Source organism: Neolamprologus multifasciatus, chromosome 3 (genome assembly GCF_963576455.1).
Source record: "Neolamprologus multifasciatus chromosome 3, fNeoMul1.2, whole genome shotgun sequence".
Classification (NCBI taxonomy): domain Eukaryota; kingdom Metazoa; phylum Chordata; class Actinopteri; order Cichliformes; family Cichlidae; genus Neolamprologus; species Neolamprologus multifasciatus.
The window spans coordinates 18,708,088-18,729,765 of NC_140441.1; the positions used below are offsets into that span (position 1 = coordinate 18,708,088).

The window sequence follows — 21,678 nt, forward strand, 5'->3', positions numbered from 1 at the left end:
CAGCAAAGGCCATTTTATCTGATTTGTACTAGAAAGCAACTGGAGGCTTGTTAGAAAGGCTTATAACAACAATAAAAAGAATAACAGAACAACCTGTGATCTTTTTAGAATGGAAATCAAACCCAATCAACCATGCAAAAGCCTAAAAAGAGGCCACCCAGTTCCTCCTCTCATGTCAGCGTGAAAGTAACAATGTGGAGCTTTAGTACCATTCTGAAACGCAACAGCTCAAAGTGTTAACCCAAGGGTAGAACAGTAGATCACTGAATTATGTAAACAACACAAGAGTGCTTAACCCCCCCTCAAAAAACCCAAAACAACAGAGTTATGATTAGAGTTGTATAGATATGGATTTTCAGGGTTAACGGCCAAAAAATATCAGGTGCATAATAAGATAGAAAGATAATAGAAAAGTGAAATAGGAAACAGATGTAGGCTGGCTTTAGAGTGTAGTACAGTGCAGTATTACTGTACAGATTTGGTTTAGCTGTCTTTGTTGGGTGTAGGGGCTGTGGAAGGCAGGCCGGTGGAGCAAAAACAGGATGTGGCAAAGTGGTTTCATATTCAGCACAGCTTTTTGAACATGATGCACTCTTTTGATAGGTTCAGATATCACTGTTATAATATGTAATTAAGGCCTTTGTTTGGGGGTTGATTAAAAAGAAACCTAGATCAGGGTTTAGCTCTTAGGCTGCCTTCGGGTTCATGTACACCACCAGACTTGTTTTGTTGGTTTATATGTCCAATAAAGCAAAACCAAACCAAAATAACAAACTTCCAACTGAAAAAAAAATTACAACTATATATATAAGTTCATTCACAGGCCTGTGTAACAAGTAATGAGACATGCATGTTCTGGACGTGTACTTCACAGACTTCACACCTGCAGTTTTCAAGTGACTTGTCAACCTCGCAAGGAACAAATTCAAATTTGCACCTTCCTCTTTCCATAAATAATTGTGCGTTTTCTTATCTGTGCTCATCACCACACCCCGTCAAAGTCTCTCTTTAATCTCTGCTCTCACCGCCTCCTCAGAGGGCTTCAGCGAGCACTTTCTGCATCACATGTCATGCATCACCCCCCTGCTGTCTCTCTCTCTCACTTTTTTCTTCTTCTTCTTTTTCTTCTCAGCGCGAACGCTGTCGCACTCGTTCTAACACACCCTAAATGACACAAGTCAGCCTCTTTGCCATTCTTCGCTCTCCAGCAACACAAACAGTATCTCTCACTCACAACTTTGGTAAGTTTTTCGGGGGTTAAGCTCATTTTTGCTGCGCACATCTTTTACACTGAAACTGCTTTGTCTGCTTTTCCCCTGTTGTGATTTTTAATACTTTGGATTTTGAAGTACTTGAAGCATTTATTTAATCTATGCTAAGCTACATCTGAGGTACAATTACAGAACCTCAGGCAATAATTTGCAACTTAGATCAGTTACTCTGATCCATTTTGGCTTTAATTGCTCTTTGTAAGTGGACCTGCTTTAGTTCTTGATTACTTTTGCAATAGTTGATGTCGGCTCTCGGTCTGATGAACGCAGAGTGAAAAAGTTTCCACCCATGGCGGGCTGACAGATGCTGTTCAATTATCATTTTGACAGGAAACCAGCAAACGCTCTGAGCGGTCTGCAAAGCTTCCTGTCATCCTAGTGAACACAGTTTAGAGTTTAACAAGGGCAGACTTCCTGTTACATCTCCAGTGTGAGTATGTATATAACTATAACCCGTGAGCCTGTGTTATGTTTTGGTAAAGATTGATTTAAAAAAATTTCTACATTTTAATGTGCAAAGAACACATTTGTATATGGAGAAAAAGTTTCAGGTTAATGCTGAGCAATGCATCAATGTTTCCTCTTGATTCAGAAAGCTACAATTAGTGATGCTTCATCGTAAATCGTGCAATATTGTGCACTTGCTGTTCAGATGATAGGGCATTTCAGTAGTACCACTGCCGTTTTTGTGCAGTGTTAAGTGATGTGAACTTCTAGCCTCTTTTCTAACCTCTTTTTTAATTTCATGTTTAGATCCTGAGTATAAAATTCACCAATGGATCTCCTGGTGACAAGTTCACAGCTGCTTTGAAAGCACCAGGAGTTTGTGACTGTAAAGTTCAGCCTGTAACTGAGACTCCAAGCCATCCAGGAATTTTTTTTTTCTTTAATTCAACTGTAACTTCTTCCTAAGGAGGTAATGCATGTTTTTAATTACATTTAATTGTAGCAAAGTCAGATTTGTGTCATTGCAACGAGTTAAAAGTGGACTGACAATGAGTTCAGAAGCCCTACACAAAGTCTGTGGCAGACTCTCGGTTTCCATGGTCTAAAAGTGCAAAGAGAGAAACAGCTTTCTGCTTTTGTGCTCCCTCAAGTGCACACACTGCATTGTTTTAAGTGATAAGGCACACCCTTGCTAAAATAAACAGTGAAAGCTGCTCTTAAAGCTAAAAATTTACCTATTTTTAGAAGTGCTTGTTTTTTGTGTGTGTGATAAACAGTGTTATTGACTTTCTTGGCAAGAGTTTGATAAAAAAAATCATATTACTGTCATATGTAGAAATATGAAGATGATGCAGACAGTTAGCTTTGCTAAGTAGTGTTAGACAAAAACACACAGCTTTTGTGTTTGAAAAAAGGCCTAAAGCAGCTGTAAATCTTGCTTGCTTGCTATTTCTTTTTTTAATTTGCACCACAACGCAACTGTCAGATTTCGTTTGTTGTGTCATTCTTAGCTGGTGTTCTTGGGACCGAAGCAAACTGTAATGCAGCAGACGACTGAAACAAACTTTCAAAAGTGGATATAAGTGCCAAACATTGCGTGTTTGTCACTCTAGAATTTTTAAAATTTCTAATTTATGCAATTTGATCATCATTTTCAGCCGTTTCACTGCAGAATTTCAACTGGTGGATAAAGTTCACAGGTTTGACTCTTTTTGACTATAAGAGAGTCAAATTTATGAGTTAAAAAATGCCTTCGGAGCGCCTTTGTAAAATGAAATAATTGCAATGACACATGTTCATCCAACTTTAAACCACCAGCTAACCTGACAAGCAGTTCTGCACACATTCAGACCCAGAACCTGTTTACTGTGAGGTGATTAATGCGCAGCTATCCGTTACAATGGGTCTCTCATTTAACGAATCAAGCTAGACTATGAAAGGGACAAGGTTAGTTAGTACTTGACCATGGTTTGCTCCTGCTAGACCGAGCAGTCTTTCCACTGCAAGCTCCACCCACAGACACATTTTAATGCTCACATACAAATCCAGATAAAAATTATCACACCTCACATCCTGTTGGCAAGTTATTGATTGAATGCATATGATTTCACATTAAGATCATTCAAAGAGGCAAGGCTTGCTTGAAAGAGATTTTACTTGGCTATGTCAACGACCATCTTGAGTTTTCAAATGCCTAATGGGTTTTATGAAGAAAAAAAATCATATAGGAATTTATACATCAGCTTTGCCCCTTGTGTCCACCTGTGACTGATTTCCTTGTACTGCACCCTTCGTACTTAGCTAGTCTATCAGATTTCAGGCTTCAATTAAACGAAATTCGAATAATGTAAAATGTCATTTTTCTAATTTGACTTGGTAAGAATGTAAACAAACACATTTTCTGAAATCCCACATCCCCAAAACATTTATGAAAATGAACTGATTCCCCATGTGTGTTCATACTAATTCTGAACCTCTTCTCTGTCCTTCCTTCAGGAATGGACAGCAATACTGCGGTGGGGGCCCTTGTTGTCACCCTATTAGTCCTCCTTGTTGCGCTCTTTGTACTGTACAAGAAGCTGAACAGGGAGGCTGAAGGGGAATATACAGTCCGACGCATAGTCTACAAGGAAGGAGGTCTCAGGGACCAGGCGAGAAGTGCAGCGTTAGCTGTGGGGGCACGTCTTGGGGTCCAGCTGTGGCCTGGAAGTGATGAAGAAGAGGAAGGGGAGGAAATGCAGGAAGTCCAAGATGAAGAAGAACAGGTGGATAGTGGTGGTAGTCAGGAGAGTGACACAGAGGGAGATGAAGAGGAGGAGGACAACGACACGGACCGGTCTGGTAATGCTAAGGAGAAAGAAAGTAATACTTCAAATGATAACTCAAGTATTGGGAGTTCAGAGGCAGGAGAGCAAACCAAACCTAATGATGAGTCTGAGCCAGAGGGAGAGACGGAGGATAAAAGTGAAGAAAAGGAGGAGAAAGTGGGAGAAGAGCAGAGTAAAGCTGAGGCAAGTGGAGGGCCGGGATTGCTGATAGATCTAAAGCAGTTCTCTGGAAGTGCGATCTGGTCTGAAGAAGGTGGTGAGGGTAAAGGTGACGTGACGGCGTTGTGAGAATCAGAAATAATGAATAAGACTGAGGAAACTGCCAAAATCAGGATTTCACAAACACCAGCTTCATCCCCTAAATGTCTCCCCACTGCAAATTCCTTCTATTAGTCTAAAAAAATTAAATTAAATAAAAGATACATGCACCCACCCATTAAACCCAAAGAGCTTTAAACTCTCATGACCTCACCGACCTTGCTTTCCTCTGGTCAAATTGTTTTGATGAATAAAGCAGTTATATAAACATACAGGGGTGCTCTAGATTGTAACTGTAAAGTGTAAAAAAAACAATACTTGTCTATACTTTTTTGCTTTAAATGTTTATTTTAATCTGCATAAGAAATTGAAAACTGGAAACTTTTTTTAGTGTTTTCTGCTCTGTTTTTGTTGTTCTTTATGCCGTTTGTAGAAATAAAAAAAGAATAGTAATTAAATATAGTGAGAAGAAAATAATGCTTTATTTGTTTTAATGAAAAACAAGTGAATGTAACTGATCAAACTTTAAGTCAACATACATTTTATATGGTGTGTAAATGGTTGAAAATTTAATAAACCACATACTGAAAATACGAATGAATTGTATACTTTAAAAATATATAAAACATGTAGTAATGCTATCTGCATGTGTACATAGCGTGATCATAGCATGACGAAGCTAAAATTCTTCCGTGTTTTATGTTTTTAGGGTTTTAGAGAAAAAACATGCTAGCGGTAAGCCACAAGTTTCCTGTTGTATGCATTAACCGGAGCAAATACATATAAATAACAATATAACTTTCAATATTAATGTCGTAATTATACCAAAATCAGCCACAATAGCGGTACAGCCATGAGTCACAGATAAAAGCTCTCCTTGTTGACTATTCGGCCAATGGGGATGTAGCTCAGTGGTAGAGCGCATGCTTCGCATGTATGAGGTCCCGGGTTCAATCCCCGGCATCTCCAAAGTTTTTTTTCAACTTTTATTTCCGTATAAGTTGTAAATGTTATAAAGTGCAATATTGTCACAGAAGTCACAGAAGAAGAAGTAAAAAATTTAAAGCAATTTAAAGCAATACGGCATAACTATATCCCACACACCGTCACCTCAATGTGTGCGCGAGGCGAGGTACGTTTGCGATTGGCCCAAAGCAGCCCGTGCTCGAATGTGATTGGACGGTGGATGCCTTGGAGGCGTGGGGGTGTTCATACGCACGAGTGTCAAACATTTATTTTCGCCGGTCCAGTACCTGATAGTTAAGTGAGAGCTGGTTGATGGATGCATTTTGGATGAGCCAATAAGTAAAGCTAACTCCAAACTTAGTGTACCGAAAATTTATTAGAGCGATTATGTAACACGGACACGGGATTTTACCTCATTCTTACAGTGATATTGGTGGATCAATACTAAACAAACTACTCTACAAAGCAGTGTTTTTTTTGTTGTTGTTTTTTTACAGGAGGAGACGATTTAATGGGGTAAATATTAAAAATCTATTTTTAAAAAAGAATCCTCCGTTTTTGGTCTGTTTATATATATATTTTTAAAAAAATCTTACAATTTACTATGAAAATTGTTTCATCACAGTAACCTAGTTCACCACCGCCGCACCACCGTGAGCATCCAAGTTGCATTTTCTCCTCTCACCCAAACTTGACTGTGGCTGAGAATTGATTTCGGTAGACGTCACTCATCTGCATAGGGAGTAAAATGCAACCATCCTGGAAGGCTTCTGTTCTGTCTTTGCTTCCACGAAACGCTCTGTATCTCCCCCGTGCAATAAAAGGACCTAATAATTGCTGCACCTCCGAAACTACAAACATGGAAGGTACGGATTGCATGTGCTGTCATCCCGAAAGATGCACTTAGAAGCACAGATAGCACTGAAAACACATCTGGGTTGCAAACTGTCCAAGATGGATGCAGCGCCGCTGTGCGCAGGGCTGCGCGGCGGAGAGGCATCAGCGGGGTACCTTTAAACACCCGTCGCCCCGGCTTCTCCTTCATTTGTGCCTCGGTATTGTCATTTTTTGTTTTTGTTTTTGTTTTTCTGTCTTTCCAGGAGTAGGATGTTACTAGCATCCGCCGTAGTGGTATGGGAATGGCTGAACGAGCACGGACGCTGGCGGCCCTACAGCCCGGCTGTCTGTCATCACATCGAGGCAGTCATCCGGAGCGACCCGCGCTGTGGTAGTGTCGTCCTCGGCCAGGTGGACTCTCGCCTCTCGCCCTACATCATTGATTTGCATTCCATGCACCAGTTCCGACAGGACACAGGTGAGAAACGGGAGGGGGGAGAGGGGCGAGAGGGAGGGTGTGTTTGAGAGAGAGAGAGAGAGAGGGCGGTGGTGGGGGGTGTAATGCTGAAGCTGAGCCTGAGGTGGAGGCCTTTTTTTTCTTTTTTTTTATGCTGGCGTGTTGTTATTGATAATCATCCTGCAGAAGTTGATGGGTTTAGTGAGCTGCTGTGGTCTAAAGATCTCACTCAGTGACATAAATCGAATCATTTTCATCTTAAAATCTCAAATCATTGAATTGCCAGCTTCACCAGTTCAGTGACACCCCCCCTTCCTCCCCCCCCTTCCACACCGCCCCTAGATTTGTGCACTCCAGCATTGAAGAGGTTGGATTTTGAAAGGTGTCAGCTCTGAAGTGAGTCATTCCTGGCAGGAAGTGTGTGCTTGCCCATGCATGGGAAGGTTTTCATTGCAAAACCTGGCCCTCGGTATTGTCTTCCAGGAGACACAAGAGGTGATCTGCCACAACTTCACCGAGCAGGCCAGGCAGGGTGGTATAAGACAAAGAAGGGGATTGTCAGACCCCCCTCCCCCTTTTTTCCCTCTTTTTGGCAGACACCCCAACATTGGCCTTCTCTCAGCGCTGGCTGATAAAAGCTTTTGTGCGGTTTATTTTCTAAACCCGAAACCAGGCTGAAATGAGGGAGACAGGCAGGGTGCCCCAGTCTGAGGAAAAAAAGCAGTAGCAGCAAGAGAGGAGGAGAGGAATTTCAGGAGTGCGAGGACACTGAAAAAATGGGGTTGACAGGAGCAGAATTCGTGAACGAGCCCATATTATTATGCGTCTGTGCGTGGCAGGCCTCGTGTGCTCAACAGTGCTTTATGTTTTGTGTGTTCATTAGTAGTGTGCAATGTTAAAGCTCCAGAGTCACAGTTGCGAAAAGTGTTATTTCACAGAATTTGTACGGTTTTCTGTTTTTCCCTGTTATTGTTGCCAGTGAGAAGGCTCAAGTGTGAAGCATCCTTCTTAACGCAACGTATGCAGTGCTGTCGGAAGCCGGGATTTGATGTGGGGAGCTTTTACAGTATAGAGACTCTGTGGAGTTTCTCTAGACATCCAGGGAAAGCAAACACAGTCAGCTTTGGGTCGGATCAAGGCTGCCAGCCAATGGGAATTCAGAACACCATGTGCTGTTACCAGGGGCAACCTGTTTGCCCAAATTCTTTGCAAGCAAACACAGACATGTAGAATTTGTTATGGTTGTAATCTACTTGTCCGCAGCAAATTGTAGTGCATTCGCATTCCTCGTCTCACGTCTACTTCTCATCGCCTGGCGTCATGTTGAGCAGGCTCAGTGAAAAGTCACTACAGAACTTCATATTCACAGTACAAGTCTTCTTTTTAATGTATACTAATATAGTTTACTGTTCAGTAATTCAGTCCATTGTGGCGTGTTCTTCAGGTACCCTAAGACCGGTGCGACGCAGCTTCTACGACCCCACATCAGCGCCAGGCCAGGGCTGGTTGTGGGAGTGGGAGAACGACGCTGGCAGCTGGACGGCATACGACACTGAGGTGGGCATTGCAATCCAGGCAGCGCGCGACCGTCAGCAGCCCTGGCTGGACCTGGCGCCGCTGGGCTTCTGCTACCTCATTGACTTTGAAAGTATGACCCAAATCAATGGGCAAACGCAGCGCTGCAGACGCATCCAGCGCCGTTCTGATCTGGCTTACCCGCTGGTATCTGGGCCACTACCCAAATCTCACCATGCCTGGGGGCCAGCGTCCATGCCTGGACACGGAGGACTTCTAGGTGTTGATGTATCTGGAGTGGGCATGGGGATCCGGATGAGTAGCAGTGGGACTGGAAACGGGAGTGCGTACCCCAGCGGGGCGCTCCCGGCTTCAGCCATCACTTCCTTGGGACAGCCATGTGCCTGTCAGCAGTGTATGCTGGTGCTAAGTGTCAAAGCAGGCACTATGTCGACCGCTCACACTCTCGGTCGAAGACCACCACAGACTAAACCACCAAGTCCCAAACTAAGCAGCCTCCCCATCCCAGGAGGCTCTTATTCACTAACCCTCCCTCGGCCTCCAACCCTGTCGAGGTCGCTTTCCCCCCACAGGACATCCATGGTTGGGGCGACAGGTGGATTCAACATAGGTGGTATGGGAGGTGCAGGAGGTATGAGCATGGTTGGTGCTAGCAGCGTTGGCACTACGAGCCTTGGCTACGGAGGAGGCTTCACCCATTCTCTTTCCCTTCTTGGGTCAGCCACAGCTGGTCTCTCCATCTCCTCCACAAGGCCCCCACCTCCTCCTCTCCCACCACCGCTGCCACCGCCCCCCCCACCCTCCACTACGCTATCATCTTCCACCACCTCCACCCCTCACCCTTCCACCTCTGTCTCCTCTCTTTCCATTTCCTGTTCTGCCCCCACAGCACCTGCCTCAGGGCCACCTCTCATCTCCACAGCTACATCCACCTGCACCCCATCACCTTCTGCCCGTGTCCTGGGTCCGGTGTCTTCATCCGGTGCTGCCGCGGCCGCTGCCTGCGCGGCGCCCCTGCCACCTCGGTCTAGCCTCGCAGGGCTGAGCCGTCCCGCGCTGCAGCGTATCGCCATGGCTCAGTCGCGTGCCCTTATCGCCTCTGGGTGAGTAGAAATACGCTGTAATGCTTCAGCACCTGTCTCTGTACGCAGAACCTGCTCGTATCCTGCAAAACTTATCAATGATGAGAACCCTCTCACTCACTCCACACTTCAACACGTCAGCTGTGAAATTAAACACGCCTTCCACACTTCTGAATTACAGGCTTATGTGTTTTTCTGAGCTTCTCTGTCATATGCTCTGTCAGCAAAACAAAGGTTGTAAAGTTCATGTAAACCATGTTTTCAGTACATGGAAATTTAACAAATAACTTTCTAAGGTACTTGTATTTTTGTCACAACAATTTCACATCTGTTTTTTCACAGCCTGCAGTTCCTTGGTGTATTTTGCCTTGCATGCTCTCCTGGTATATCATGTGAATTGTTTCCAGATAGACCAGCAGTATAAAAATGCTCATATGATATGAAAGGTACCTACAAATCATGATCCAAGCACTAACACTATGTAATACTAAATACATGAAATGTTTTCAGTCATAAGATCCCATGCCAGTTCACTTTACACAAAAAAGTCCAATCAGGCATCAAGACATGTAAAAAGAAAATATCTTTAGACAGCAATTTCCTATTTGTTTGGGGCTGTTATTATGCCGTGACAGCCCCAAACAACCATGTTTGACATCGATGCTCATTAGTATTTCTGAGCCTTTAATCTTTGTGACAAAGTCCACCAGGCTCAATTACTTTCACGGAAATACAATGAAAGGCATTCATAGAGAACAAAGTGGGCTCTCTCAAGTGTTTGCACATTCCAGAGATTAATCACGCAAACAGCAAATGGTGGTAAAGCTCTACAAACACACAGTAGCACAAGTGTCATCTTAAATCAAAGTAAAGTGAGGATGTTGTCAAAACAGCATCATGAATAGTTCGTATCTGTCACTTAAATAGAAGAACTCTGGTATTCGTTGCTAGTCTTTCAATTAATGATGACCTGATCCAGCTTTTTTTCCTCTTTATGTGTAAAGAAACATCAGGCTCAACTTAAACAGCTTTTATAACTTTGTAACATAAAATGTAAGAAATCCAGAATTTACTGAAATGTTGTCGCTGAGGACAGTTGTTGACTCTGGCTATATGTCTGAGCTTGTTTTAAAAGTACAGAATGAATGTAGGACCAGGAACCTGCCTGGATGTACTCATGATGGATAAAAACTTAGTTTGCAAGTTCTTAACTCTAAGAGATGGGTTGGTAAGAGTGTTCAAGCTTGATTCACAAAGCAGATTTACTGAATTGTCCGGATAACATGGTTAAAAAACAACCCTTTGGTACAATTAAATATAAAAAATGTGGATGTGGTGTAATGTGATGTAAAGTTACTCAAAGATGCATCAAGAAACATTTTGAATGCTTGTAAAACAAGTCAGGGAAGTCCAAAACGTGTCACTGAAAATCTTGATAAGAATTTAGAAAATTCCAGTAAGAAACATTTTAGTGTATAGACATCAGCTGTGTAGCTGCTAAAGTCGTAATTTTAAATTATTGTAAAAACAAATTTCTATAGTAAAAAATGAAAGTAACGTTTTGTCAAGTCACTCTACCGCCCGTAACTGTGCATCAAACAACATCATGGTGACCAAAATAATTATGGTAGCTAGCAGCCACAGTTATCATTAAAATAAAGGCCGTTGTATTTTGCCTGAAGACAAGGAGCTCCCAACTGCTGATTGCACTCCTGTTTAAAATTAAACAAAATAAATAGATATATACATACAACCAAATGTTTTCCTGTAATATACTGAAATCCATGAATCTACAGCAATTTCTATACATGTCATCTGGAACTTTTTGCATGGTGTTAGCTGTAACTTAAACTAAAAATGCCATGCAGTGGTTATTTATCTAAATATTTGCTAATGAATGCACTATATCAGGAGGATTAATGGCATAAAAACTAGGATTTAAAAATAGGCATTCGTGTTGCCTTTACTGCATATTCTGCAGCACCACTCAGCAAAGAGTATACATACAATTAACAGTAACATGCTGTAGTGTCGCTTTATGGCCGCGTGATTTTCCGGTGTTGACGAACTGAGTGCATGAGGATTAATGAAGGAAGTTGCAGTATCCACGTGTCGGAGCCAGAAGGCGCTGGTTAGTTGGATGTCTGGTCATGGTCAGATGGAGGTGCACTGTTCTTGCTGTATAACTAGAATTTTTTTTTTTTTAAAAACACCGTTGTTGTGTTTAGTTTGCAGCTGGAGTTGTTTGTGGCGTTCACTGTGACTGAGTGAATGTCTCTTATTACTTAGGTAGCTGTTTTATATATAAAACTGCAGACATGCAGAGAAAATGCATGCGTGCATACTGCTCTGCATAGACCTGGTTTTTAGTTCCAAACATTAGACACATGACCACACACTGAAAAATAATTTCCATGTCACCTAATCCATTCGTGCCCCAGCACAGTGACCCAACTGTCTGAATCCTGGCATTAACTGAAACAACCTCAGTGAAACACCAGTTTTTACACCAGCTAAGCCTCAGATTAACACCAATCACAGCAGGATTAATATTTCTGCCTCGTTAATCTCTGCATTTTGTGTCAGGTGAGCTGTATGACAGAGCAATTCTTTAAACATATCAGGTGAGAGTCCAGCAGATGGTCACACCTGCTGCTGCGGTAAAAGCACCGACGTCACCGATTCAGAATCGCTCTGATCCTGCCAGCCTGCTCACTGCTTTATCCCCATATCCATGAAACACAAGCGCGGTCACATCCAAACTGTTTTAAACCCGCTGAAACCAGTCATTATTTAAATCCATTGAAATGTGTGGATAATTAAGTTCACCCTTTTTAAAAAAGTAAGTAATTAAGAAAGTACAACAATCAGGAGTTATTGTCCCTGTGAGGCATTTAACATCATTGAATTGCTGCTTCACCTTCCAGTGGGACCTTTCACCTGCTGTGAAATAATGTTATTCACAGAAGGAAATTACATGTCATTATTTGTAGCAAAATGAATTCTGCTGGGGGATTAGGGTAACGTCTTAACAGAAATTACTTCAAATTGTAATTTTTCATATCATTCAAAAACTTAAACTGTTACTGTTTGACACTACTCGGCGCTACGGTCCTCAGTTAATTTTAAGGTTGCATTCATTATATAGAGTAAACTGTCAACCAGGCTGTATATGAAACATGGGCTTATAGTTGTAAATTGTCAGTCACAGAGTAACCACACCCTAAATCATGCCCATGTACAAAATGATAATAATAATAAAATTATGTAAGAGGATATTTTCCAGACTTGTATATAGTCAGACTTCCAGTTTTGAAGTCTTAATTGTAGCGTGTTGGCCCCATCAATAATGTTTTCCTTTATTCTTATTTTTCTTTTTGTGACCCAAAGGATGGTGAGCTAAATTATCCACTGATGTTAGCAAGCTGCATCCAAAAACTGTAAAGGTGTAATGCACAGAAACAGATAACCTGCTAAATAGTAATGAGTTAGTAATAAGATAGAAGTTCACTTATTAAGACTTGACTACAGACTTATTGGAATTTCTGTTAGTATGATTAGCTACCATTTTCAGATAACTGCATTAACATTTCTCTACAAATGCACTTGAGATACCAGTTCAGTGACTCAGTTTAGCTGAAATGACGCCTAGCAAAAAGCCGCCAGTGTCACCATCCATCTGTTGCACTTATACAGTTTAGTGGTTAGTCACACAGACCTAGCAACCAGTCAGTGAGCGCCTTGGCAACTTTTGGCCACTGGGGAAAAATATGTATTGAAAAATGTGACTGGTTACTGAATGCTTGCATAAAACAGTTGCAATGAGTGTGTTGCACAAAAAACATCCTTGCAGTTGCATTGGTTGCAAGCAGATTGCCACGGTCACTTATAGTTTGCATCTAAGACACCAAATTCATTGACTGAAAGATGTCAGCTTGACTGCAGCTGAAATCAGCACCTTTCCAAAGGCACATTTTTCCATTTCTGGTTTGCATTGCACTCTTCAACCAATTTCACTGAGTGACAATGAGCAACCTGCAGCAATCCCCCACCAGCTGGCTGGCCAATACATTTTCCCTAGTGACAGGTATGACTGGGGCCTTCTGAGAGTTTGTTATGAAGAGGAAGATTAAATAGAGTTGCCCAAACAATTTTTTTGCACCAACTAGTAAACATTCCTGTTCTAAAGCTGGTAAAACATTAACATGGAAGTCTCTGGGCTGTTCTCCCTTTTGGCACCAGCATGAAAAGGTATGTGGGTTATCACTACACTGGTGACATTTTGCCTTGCACATATCCTCTTGAGCTGTCACTGGGTCCAAAATATTTATCTGTTGAGCTTTAATTATTCAAATCTACAGAAGAGTTCAAGCTGCAGTGAATTTAACCAAGCAGCTCGCTTTTACTTTCTGAAGAGGATCAAGTAGAATTTCTTTAAGACCACAAAAGATGAGCACATGCTGCAGTAGCAAAGGAAGCACAAGACACATGTACATACAAACTGTAGCAAGAAAACATGATGACAAAGTGAGGAAGTGTGGTACTAGAAGATGTTAAAGAACTCTCATACTGGATTTAAACAGTCTACTGAAAAAACAAAAATATTGTAGCATTTATACGGTTTAGTTAAAAAATAGTACTATGTAAGTTTGTTTTGTAAAATAATTTCCTTTAGTAGATGGATTGATGAGCTGTTGTTGAGAGTTTGCCTGCAGTGAACGTGAGCAGATGGTTTGTAAGTGAGGCGTTAGCGTGTCGGGGGTCTTCAGCGTCACAGATGCATCACAGTGACGAGAGTTTCCGTTGGTCGGCGCACCTGCTGGGGGCCCTTTCTGCTTTTTCTGCACTGCCTATGCTTGTCTCCATGAAAAGTAACGCGTCATCATTCGAGCCTAATGACTGGATTTACTTCTGCTTCAAGTTTTAATCAACCAATTTGTTTATTAGATTTGATTCAGGGTGTGAGCTTGTGTTGCCATATGCGGTGGCTTGTGCGTTTCCATCATCCAGCGCTCCAGATGGACTCTGCTCTAATGCCGATAGCTTAACCGAGATCAGAGAAACGTGACTGGCCGACACGCTCCCGCTTGTTTTCTTAACCTTTCTCCACTTTTCTTCCACCTCATACTGCTCACTTACTCCCGCCGGACACACAAATAAAAAGCCAGTCAACATTTAGGCGTTAGAGATCGAGTCGGTCGGCTGAACGTTTTCTTAGTCACGTAAGGAGCATGCTCAGAGGGAGTTAATACCACAGTTAGGACACTTAACAAATATAGTGCCACAGCACCGTGTAATCAGGTTGACCAGTACAGGAACCTGAACAGTCCAGTAATTCCTTACTGTGAGGTTTTCCATGCCATCGTCACATCATTTACTTAGAGAGGGAAATTACAGGGTTTTTTCTTGTCTTTTTTACATTTTATTATGTATTCTATTAACTGTAGAATAATCTGAGCTCTTCTAGTCACACAGGAGTCACTGTTCCTCAAAAGCTCAATTTTTCTTTAGTGACTTCAAGATAAGCAGGTTCAATTCTGCATATGTTAAAATGACTCCCAGATTTGTCATCACATCTATCTAAAGCTCTGTCCAAAGCTTTAAACATTTCACTTTCTTCTAAGTCACGATCACAAATAAGACGTTATATGAATCTATATTAAGTGACGAAAGTATCAGTCATTTATCTTCAGCTCTCGAAATGCATTTTGAATTTGATGACTACCAAAAACACAATCAAGTTATACAAAGAGGAATAAAAGTACTTGAATTATATAGCGCAGAGCCACATACAGGGTAAGTCGACCTTAATGTAAATGGGCCAGATGAGTGAAACCCTCCTTTCAGTCAATGTGCAAGTGCAATTTCAACAGCACATCTCAGTTTTTCTACGTGATAAAGGAGTAAAATTACAGAAAACGTTCTGCCCAGACTGTCCTGTATTTATAAAACAAAGTTTTTGTTGATTGAAAAAAAAAATCTTTGAAATCTCTATAAATAGACGATGAGAAACAGGAACTTTATTGTTTACACTCACTTAACTACTTTGGTGTAGTATGAATGGCTGTGGGGGAGGGTTTTTTTTATCAGCAGGAAAAGCTTTAAAACTTAAAAGTACAGTTAAAAATCCAAAATGTATGCCCTCCTTCATATATCTAGTGGGCCGGATTGGAGTCTTTACTAGGCCAATTCTAGAACTAGGGCTTTATGTTTGCTTTTGTAGTCTTACTCGAAACACTTTAGACTAGAAACCACATTTTCAGTCATACATAGAGTCCTTTATTTTACACTCTATACCTGCTGTGTTTACCCCACATGTAAACCAGTCACCCTAACATGCATGTCTATTTTGCTGTGGTCAAAACGACCTGCTGAACTTCAAACTGAGCGTCAGAATCAGGAGGAAAGATAATTTAAGTGACTTTGATCATGGTGTGGTAGTTGGTGCCGGAGGGGCTGCTCTCAGTTATGTTTGTGATTTTCAGATTTAGTACATGTTGATTCACTAACGACATCAGAGTACTAAATCAGCTTTTTAAAGTCAGAGGGATTCTTTTGTATCGCCATATTGTAACTCGTACAGTCACCAACCTGGTGCTGCCTTATGGCAGCCTGGCAGTGTGATGTAGCATCTGACAGGTAATCCCTGCTGTAACAAATCTCTGGCCTACAACCAGAGTTTAGCCACCAGATGGAAACAGGTGGATTAGGCCTATAAAAGAGGAGAGCGATCTAACTCCGGCACACAGGCAGAGGAAGAGGGAGACGGGGGCAGACACACTGACACACTAAAGAACAGAAGAGTGAGAAACGAGTGGAGAGGAAGCTTAAAAAACGTATCATCTGCGTATCGCTGCTGGAATATTTTTGACTCGTATCTGTGGTTTTTGGCACTTTCGAGCAAGAGAAATGACTGTTATCAAAAGTGGCAGACCGTAAGTACGCTCCTCTGATGGGTCAGACACAGCCGTGATGTTACTGCGCTCACTGCAGGCTCTTCCTGTGTGCTATACACATTACAGCTGTGCTTAAAGTTACTGTAGCATTTCAATATGTTCATAACAAATTTGACATACTAAACAGCATTTTTAAATATCTTGAACTAGTGATGCACCGATACCGATACTGGTATCGGGTATCGGGGCCGATACTGTAAAATGTGTGTGTACTCATACTTGTAAAAGTTAACCGATACCATGAACGGATACTAACTTATTTCATTAATCAGAGGGTGGCTTGTCATTTTTGTTGTAGTTTTTTAGATTGGCCACTAGGGGGACATCCTGTGCTAAACAGGCACAGGGTTAGACGAGTCAGACTGGCAGCTCCAGATAAAAAAGAGAAACTGGAGGCTGCTGTAGCTAGGCTAAACAAAATGTCAGCAGTGTGGACCGGAACAGCCAACTTTAACTCAGGTTTTGGAAAAGCAATGAAAAATGTCAAGAGAAAATCCACGGGCAGTTAAAATAACAGAGGCTCTGACTCATTTTATCGCTCTGGATGACCAGCCAATGCTAGTCATGGAAAACATAGGATTCTTCTCGGCATACTCGAGCTGCGATATGAAATTCCCAGCCGCCCACACATCAGGGAGATAATGGTGCCAAAACTTTCTAAAGAGGTAAAGACAAGCAGTGTGTGCGATGTCAGTCCTTGGTTTAACGGCACAGTGGACTGATGATCCACGGGCAGATGGGGAGTTCGTTCATCAATGCCAAATACTTTCGTTATTTTGTTTGTTTGTTTACAATATGGACACTCTGCAATAATTTAAAAGTTTCTTTTATTCTCAAACCTAATTTGTATTTATTTTATTCCAAACAGAAGTGTTTATTTATTATTCTGAAAGCTCGAGACAGTGCCAATAGTTCAGTGGTATTTTGTTAAATTACAATGTGGAGACTCTGCAATAATTTAACAGAAGTGCTTATTTTTCACTTGAAATTTATTTGTGGTCATTTTTATTAAGATATTATTTATTATCGGCAGAGAATAAAATAAAACCTGTCTTCCAATTCATTGCATTTGTGTGTGTGTGTGTGTGTGGTAGAAGTATCGGTTTTTGTACTCTGTATTGGCAAGTACTCAGATCCAAGTATCGGTATCGTATCGGTTTGAAAAAATTGGTATCGTTGCATCCCTATCTTGAACAAAAACTGGAGGTTAAAATGAACAATAATGTCACCTCCTTGTATAAAAATCAAAGCTGCTTTTGTTGGAGTTGATGGATTTTAGTTTAAAGTATTTATAATTTTGTGATCACCGACCCTGGGATATTACAAGTATTGTTACCGAGAAAATAAAGCAGCCAAGGCTCTGGTGCTGCCATTTAATCCCAAACATGTGTGGCAATTATAGGGCAGCATGTCGATCCATGTTTGTTTCTCCACTTGACTCGGCAAAAGCTCCTTAACCTGCTGACACTAAGTAAGGTGGAGGCGAGCATCTGCTGTATCTAACTGCACCTGTTCACAGGTGACTCATCAGATTTCTTCAGTCTGCGTGGAGGTGACCTGGCCTGTGTCAGCGATCAGTAGATTCATACAGCTTTGTTTTCCTTGTTGCAGAGTGCCAACCGTTCCAGTGAAGAACCTGAATGGATCCAGTCCTGTACATCCTGCACTGGCAGGTAACCTATGCTAACTACCTGAATCAATCCAAATGATTTAGACTGGATCATTCTCATAACACAAGAGCTCATCCAGCTTTGTGTATGCAATAGGAATGTATGAGTAGTATGTCTCATGCCCCCTCTCCTGGCTATATTCAGGTATAACAGGCATCTTGATGAGCGCAGCAGGGCTTCCTGTCTGCCTGACTCGCCCTCCCAAGCTGGTGCTTCATCCTCCACCTGTCAGCAAGAGCGACCTCAAACCTGTCCCGGGGTTGGGGCATTGCTGTCGCAAGACCACAAAGAAACAGGCCCGGAAAGGTGAGCTAGTTGTGATTTGAGGAAGAGCAAATGTGCTTTGTGACTATAATGAAATTCTCACTGAATTTTGTGTTTCTGTCTGTAGGCAAGACTCCAGAGGAAGTGGTGAAGCGCTACCTCCAGAAAGTGCGAAATCCCCCAGAGGAGGTGAGTTCTCTCCCTATGGAGGGCATTTATCTAGCAAGTCTGTTTATGATGGACACATCATAGCTTCCAGCAACATCTCTTAGAAATCTAACATAGAACAGAGCCTGTGTTTGGGACAATAATGACCAGTAAAATGATGTTGGACTTTGATGGGATTCATTATTAATAACTTTTAAAATACTTTCAAAGCAAAATACAGAAAAAATTTCTCCCTTTGAGGCTCAGGACTTATACTCCTGATTATATAACTGAAAAAGGTGGGAGGGGAAAATAACCACATCTGCACTATTCTCAGTTTCAGGAGCAAATTACATAGTAAAGTTGTTTTGGTGTCCATATTTTTACGTGTTAGAAGTGTAGAAGGCGTACTAATGCTACTCAAAGCCATGGCACACGCTGAAAATTGTTGGGAGGTGATCAAACATTATCTCAAACAGCATGATGTGGCACGTGCTGATAATTTGAAAATCTTTCTGCATTGGACAGAACTCAAACTGTCCTTTATCTTTCTATGTCAGGATTGCACCATCTGTATGGAGGCCTTGCCCGGACCATCGGGCTACAAAGGTCCTGGTGTGGGTGGCATCTCCAGGGCCGAGTCGGTGGGTCGTCTGGCACAATGCGGTCACCAGTACCACCTGCAGTGCCTCGTTGCTATGTACAATAACGGCAACAAGGACGGCAGCCTGCAGTGTCCCACCTGCAAGACCATTTACGGAGTAAAGACTGGCAACCAGCCACCCGGCAAGATGGAGTACCATGTCATCCCGCACTCCCTGCCTGGCCACCCAGACTGCAAAACCATCCGGATCATATACAACATCCCTCCTGGCATCCAGGTAGATTCAGTATATCGGTGTTTATGTGGTGCTAGCAGCAAAAGAAGCATAAATGCGTCTCTTTTTGAATGAAGTGACAAACTGTTCTTCTTCTGGTCTTCAGGGCCCGGAGCACCCAAATCCAGGCAAACCCTTCACTGCACGTGGGTTCCCCAGACACTGCTACCTTCCTGACAGCGAGAAGGGACGCAAGGTAAACATAGAAATGTCTCTTCTTTTGAATTTCAGATGGGCAAGATGGTCATATATTAACACGTGTTCTTTATTAACCCTTTCCAGGTTCTGAGGCTGCTTCTGGTAGCGTGGGATCGTAGGCTCATTTTCTCTGTGGGTACGTCGAGCACTACAGGTGAGAGCGACACGGTCATCTGGAACGAGGTGCATCACAAGACCGAGTTCGGCTCCAACCTCACGGGCCACGGGTACCCCGACCCCGGCCACTTGGACAATGTCCTCGAAGAGCTCAAAGCTCAGGGCATCACCGAGGAGGAGTGTCTACCCAGAGACTGAGCAGAGACATTCACAGCACTGAAGACACAAGAAGATACCAGGCGTGAGTCTTTAAACACAATCCTGGGACGGGGATCCGCAGCTAAACGGACCAGTTCTTTTCAAAATGTGACGAAACGAACAGAGGAAACTTTTACACCAGATGATGGAGAAGGACTATAAACAAAAGCCCCAACAGAAATCGCTTCAGCAGAATTTGCTGCGACTCAATTTTTTTTTCTCTTACGACTGCATGAGTCAGTTTTGATACGTACGTGGGGAATCATTTTCTTTCCCGATGCAGTAATGGTGTCAAGGTTGCCGATGTTACTCAGTGAGACATTTGAGACCACTGTGCACATACGAGTCATTGTTAGTTTGTGGGGGGAACAAAAACTGTCATTTATACTGTCAGACTTCAGATCAAGAATGTAACTAACTGATTTTGTTTTTCTTAAGTGATGAAGTGTTTACCACTCCTGCTGCTGCTGAACCGAATGGAAGTGAAATTTAAGTCGTTTTTAAAGTGTTAGTCCACAAGCAGAAGCAGATAAATCCTCCAAATGTTTGACTGGATATCTGAGCATGGATATTTGCTGACCTCTAGTGGTACTTTTCCAGAACTACATTCCTTTTTAGGTTTGATTTTTAACTTGTGTTCTTGTATGTTATGAATACTTCATATATTATATGATATCAGTTCCATTAATTCTAGTTTTTTATACTATAATTTCACATTTTGTTTAATATGCTGTGTTCCATTGTATTGTTTTTGGGTTTGGCTTGACAGAAAAAGACATGGGAGGGAAGTTTAGATAAGCTGCTGGTGTACCAGAGTTTGCCTGATACTTTATATGCCATTTTCCAGCCCCTTTCTTTAAAAACAATCTTTTTTTTTTAGTATTTTTCTATTTAAGAAATAAGCTGACATTCCTGAATCCTTTGGCCCTGAGAGCATGGGTGTATTTAACAGCTTTCTATGTCTTCTTGTATCTGCATTAATGTTAATGACTGATAGGAAACCCTATCGTGGATTAATCCATTACCCCCCTAGGAGGCGTAAATTCCCCAAAAGCTAGGATTGGACCTCCTGCCTGAGCTCAGATTTGCACAGTGTTTTTTACTTAGTGTCAAAAGGAAACAGCTTGTATCTACTGTATTTTTTTTCTCCTTTTATTGTGTAGGATGCACACCAGCCTCAAATGCTCTAATCACACTACAGAATGTGGTCAGCGGTTGTATTTGTCATGTTTTGTTTTTGCCATGCGCGGTTCTAAAAGACTATCTTGATGTGGGTCCAGCTTGGGCCAAAGTGGTCCACTGTGGACCAGGTTGTTATGTTAAAGAGAAATGCAGCAGTATGTGTCAACATACTAATGTAGGCCAACATCAAAAGCATTTTTACTTTATGATATTTTATGTATGCACTGTATTCTATGTATATGTTTTATGTGCATAAATTTGCATTAAACATTTTTCTAAGGTTCAAAGAGAAAGCCTGAAGCCTCAACTGGTTTCTTTTTTTATTTTTAAGAAGTGATGATCAAGTCTGACTATTTGAATTTCTTGGAAGGTAGCTCTTTAAACTTTTGTTTTGCTAAGATAAAAACTTATTAAAAACAGGTATATTAAAAACAAAACAAAAAACAAATGATATCGGGGTTAAATTTTAGTGGCTTTTGATAAGAAGCAGTCCCGGTGTGTGACCAAGCACAGTAGTAATGTCTGTGTTGAGTCTGTTAACATTAGCAGTGAGTTGTAACACTGACGCTATTAAAAAGTTAGCTAGATATTACAGCTTTACTTATTAAATAAAGTAACTTGTTATTATAGTTATTTTTGTGATGACAAAAATTAACACCATATTTCTAACATTTGTTATATTGCTCAGGGGAATTTAGCTTACTGTAAGTCTGCTTCGGGATGCGTTGACTTTAGCTAATTTTACAGCTAGTTGATATTGGAAGCATTTATCAACTTACCCACAAAATTTGGTGCCAAACAATTGTAAGTGAACTAAAAGTTATCCTAGCATTAGCACCATTCTCCTCCTTGATGTGTCATGAAGGTTGTAGAGCTGTGTTTAGCTA

At 41.6% G+C, this 21,678-nt stretch overlaps 2 protein-coding genes and 1 non-coding gene across 4 annotated transcripts; all 3 read left to right on the forward strand.

Annotated features, from left to right (window-relative positions):
- Window positions 1-819: 819 nt before the first annotated feature.
- LOC146521859 (uncharacterized) lies at window positions 820-4,896 on the forward strand. The gene is made up of 4 exons (XM_085140436.1): window positions 820-1,241; window positions 1,602-1,701; window positions 2,025-2,187; window positions 3,714-4,896. The coding sequence occupies exon 4, from the start codon at window positions 3,716-3,718 to the stop codon at window positions 4,331-4,333; it is 618 nt and encodes a 205-aa protein (XP_084996562.1). The 5' UTR covers window positions 820-1,241; window positions 1,602-1,701; window positions 2,025-2,187; window positions 3,714-3,715; the 3' UTR covers window positions 4,334-4,896.
- A 109-nt stretch (window positions 4,897-5,005) lies between these two features.
- Window positions 5,006-21,084, forward strand: dtx4a (deltex 4, E3 ubiquitin ligase a). Of its 2 annotated transcripts, XM_085140374.1 has the most exons (9): window positions 5,006-6,135; window positions 6,370-6,584; window positions 8,008-9,202; window positions 17,749-17,810; window positions 17,952-18,113; window positions 18,199-18,260; window positions 18,779-19,099; window positions 19,203-19,292; window positions 19,379-21,084. In XM_085140374.1, the coding sequence occupies exons 2-9, from the start codon at window positions 6,377-6,379 to the stop codon at window positions 19,607-19,609; spliced, it is 2,331 nt and encodes a 776-aa protein (XP_084996500.1). In that variant the 5' UTR covers window positions 5,006-6,135; window positions 6,370-6,376; the 3' UTR covers window positions 19,610-21,084. The 2 variants fall into 2 exon arrangements, with proteins under 2 accessions (XP_084996500.1, XP_084996491.1); XM_085140365.1 differs by having other exon boundaries at window positions 5,006-6,584.
- On the forward strand, window positions 5,201-5,272 carry trnaa-cgc (transfer RNA alanine (anticodon CGC)). Its single transcript has one exon. It is a non-coding gene; the product is annotated as a tRNA-Ala (tRNA).
- Window positions 21,085-21,678: the final 594 nt, after the last annotated feature.

Bases quoted from the DNA above. Each gene is read 5' to 3' on its own strand.
- LOC146521859 (XM_085140436.1), top strand. From the start codon at position 3,716: ATGGACAGCAATACTGCGGTGGGGGCCCTTGTTGTCACCCTATTAGTC.
- dtx4a (XM_085140365.1), top strand. From the start codon at position 6,377: ATGTTACTAGCATCCGCCGTAGTGGTATGGGAATGGCTGAACGAGCAC. The intron at 18,114-18,198 runs GTGAGCTAGTTG...TTCTGTCTGTAG, and splicing joins AAAGAAACAGGCCCGGAAAG to GCAAGACTCCAGAGGAAGTG. The intron at 19,100-19,202 runs GTAGATTCAGTA...TCTGGTCTTCAG, and splicing joins ACATCCCTCCTGGCATCCAG to GGCCCGGAGCACCCAAATCC.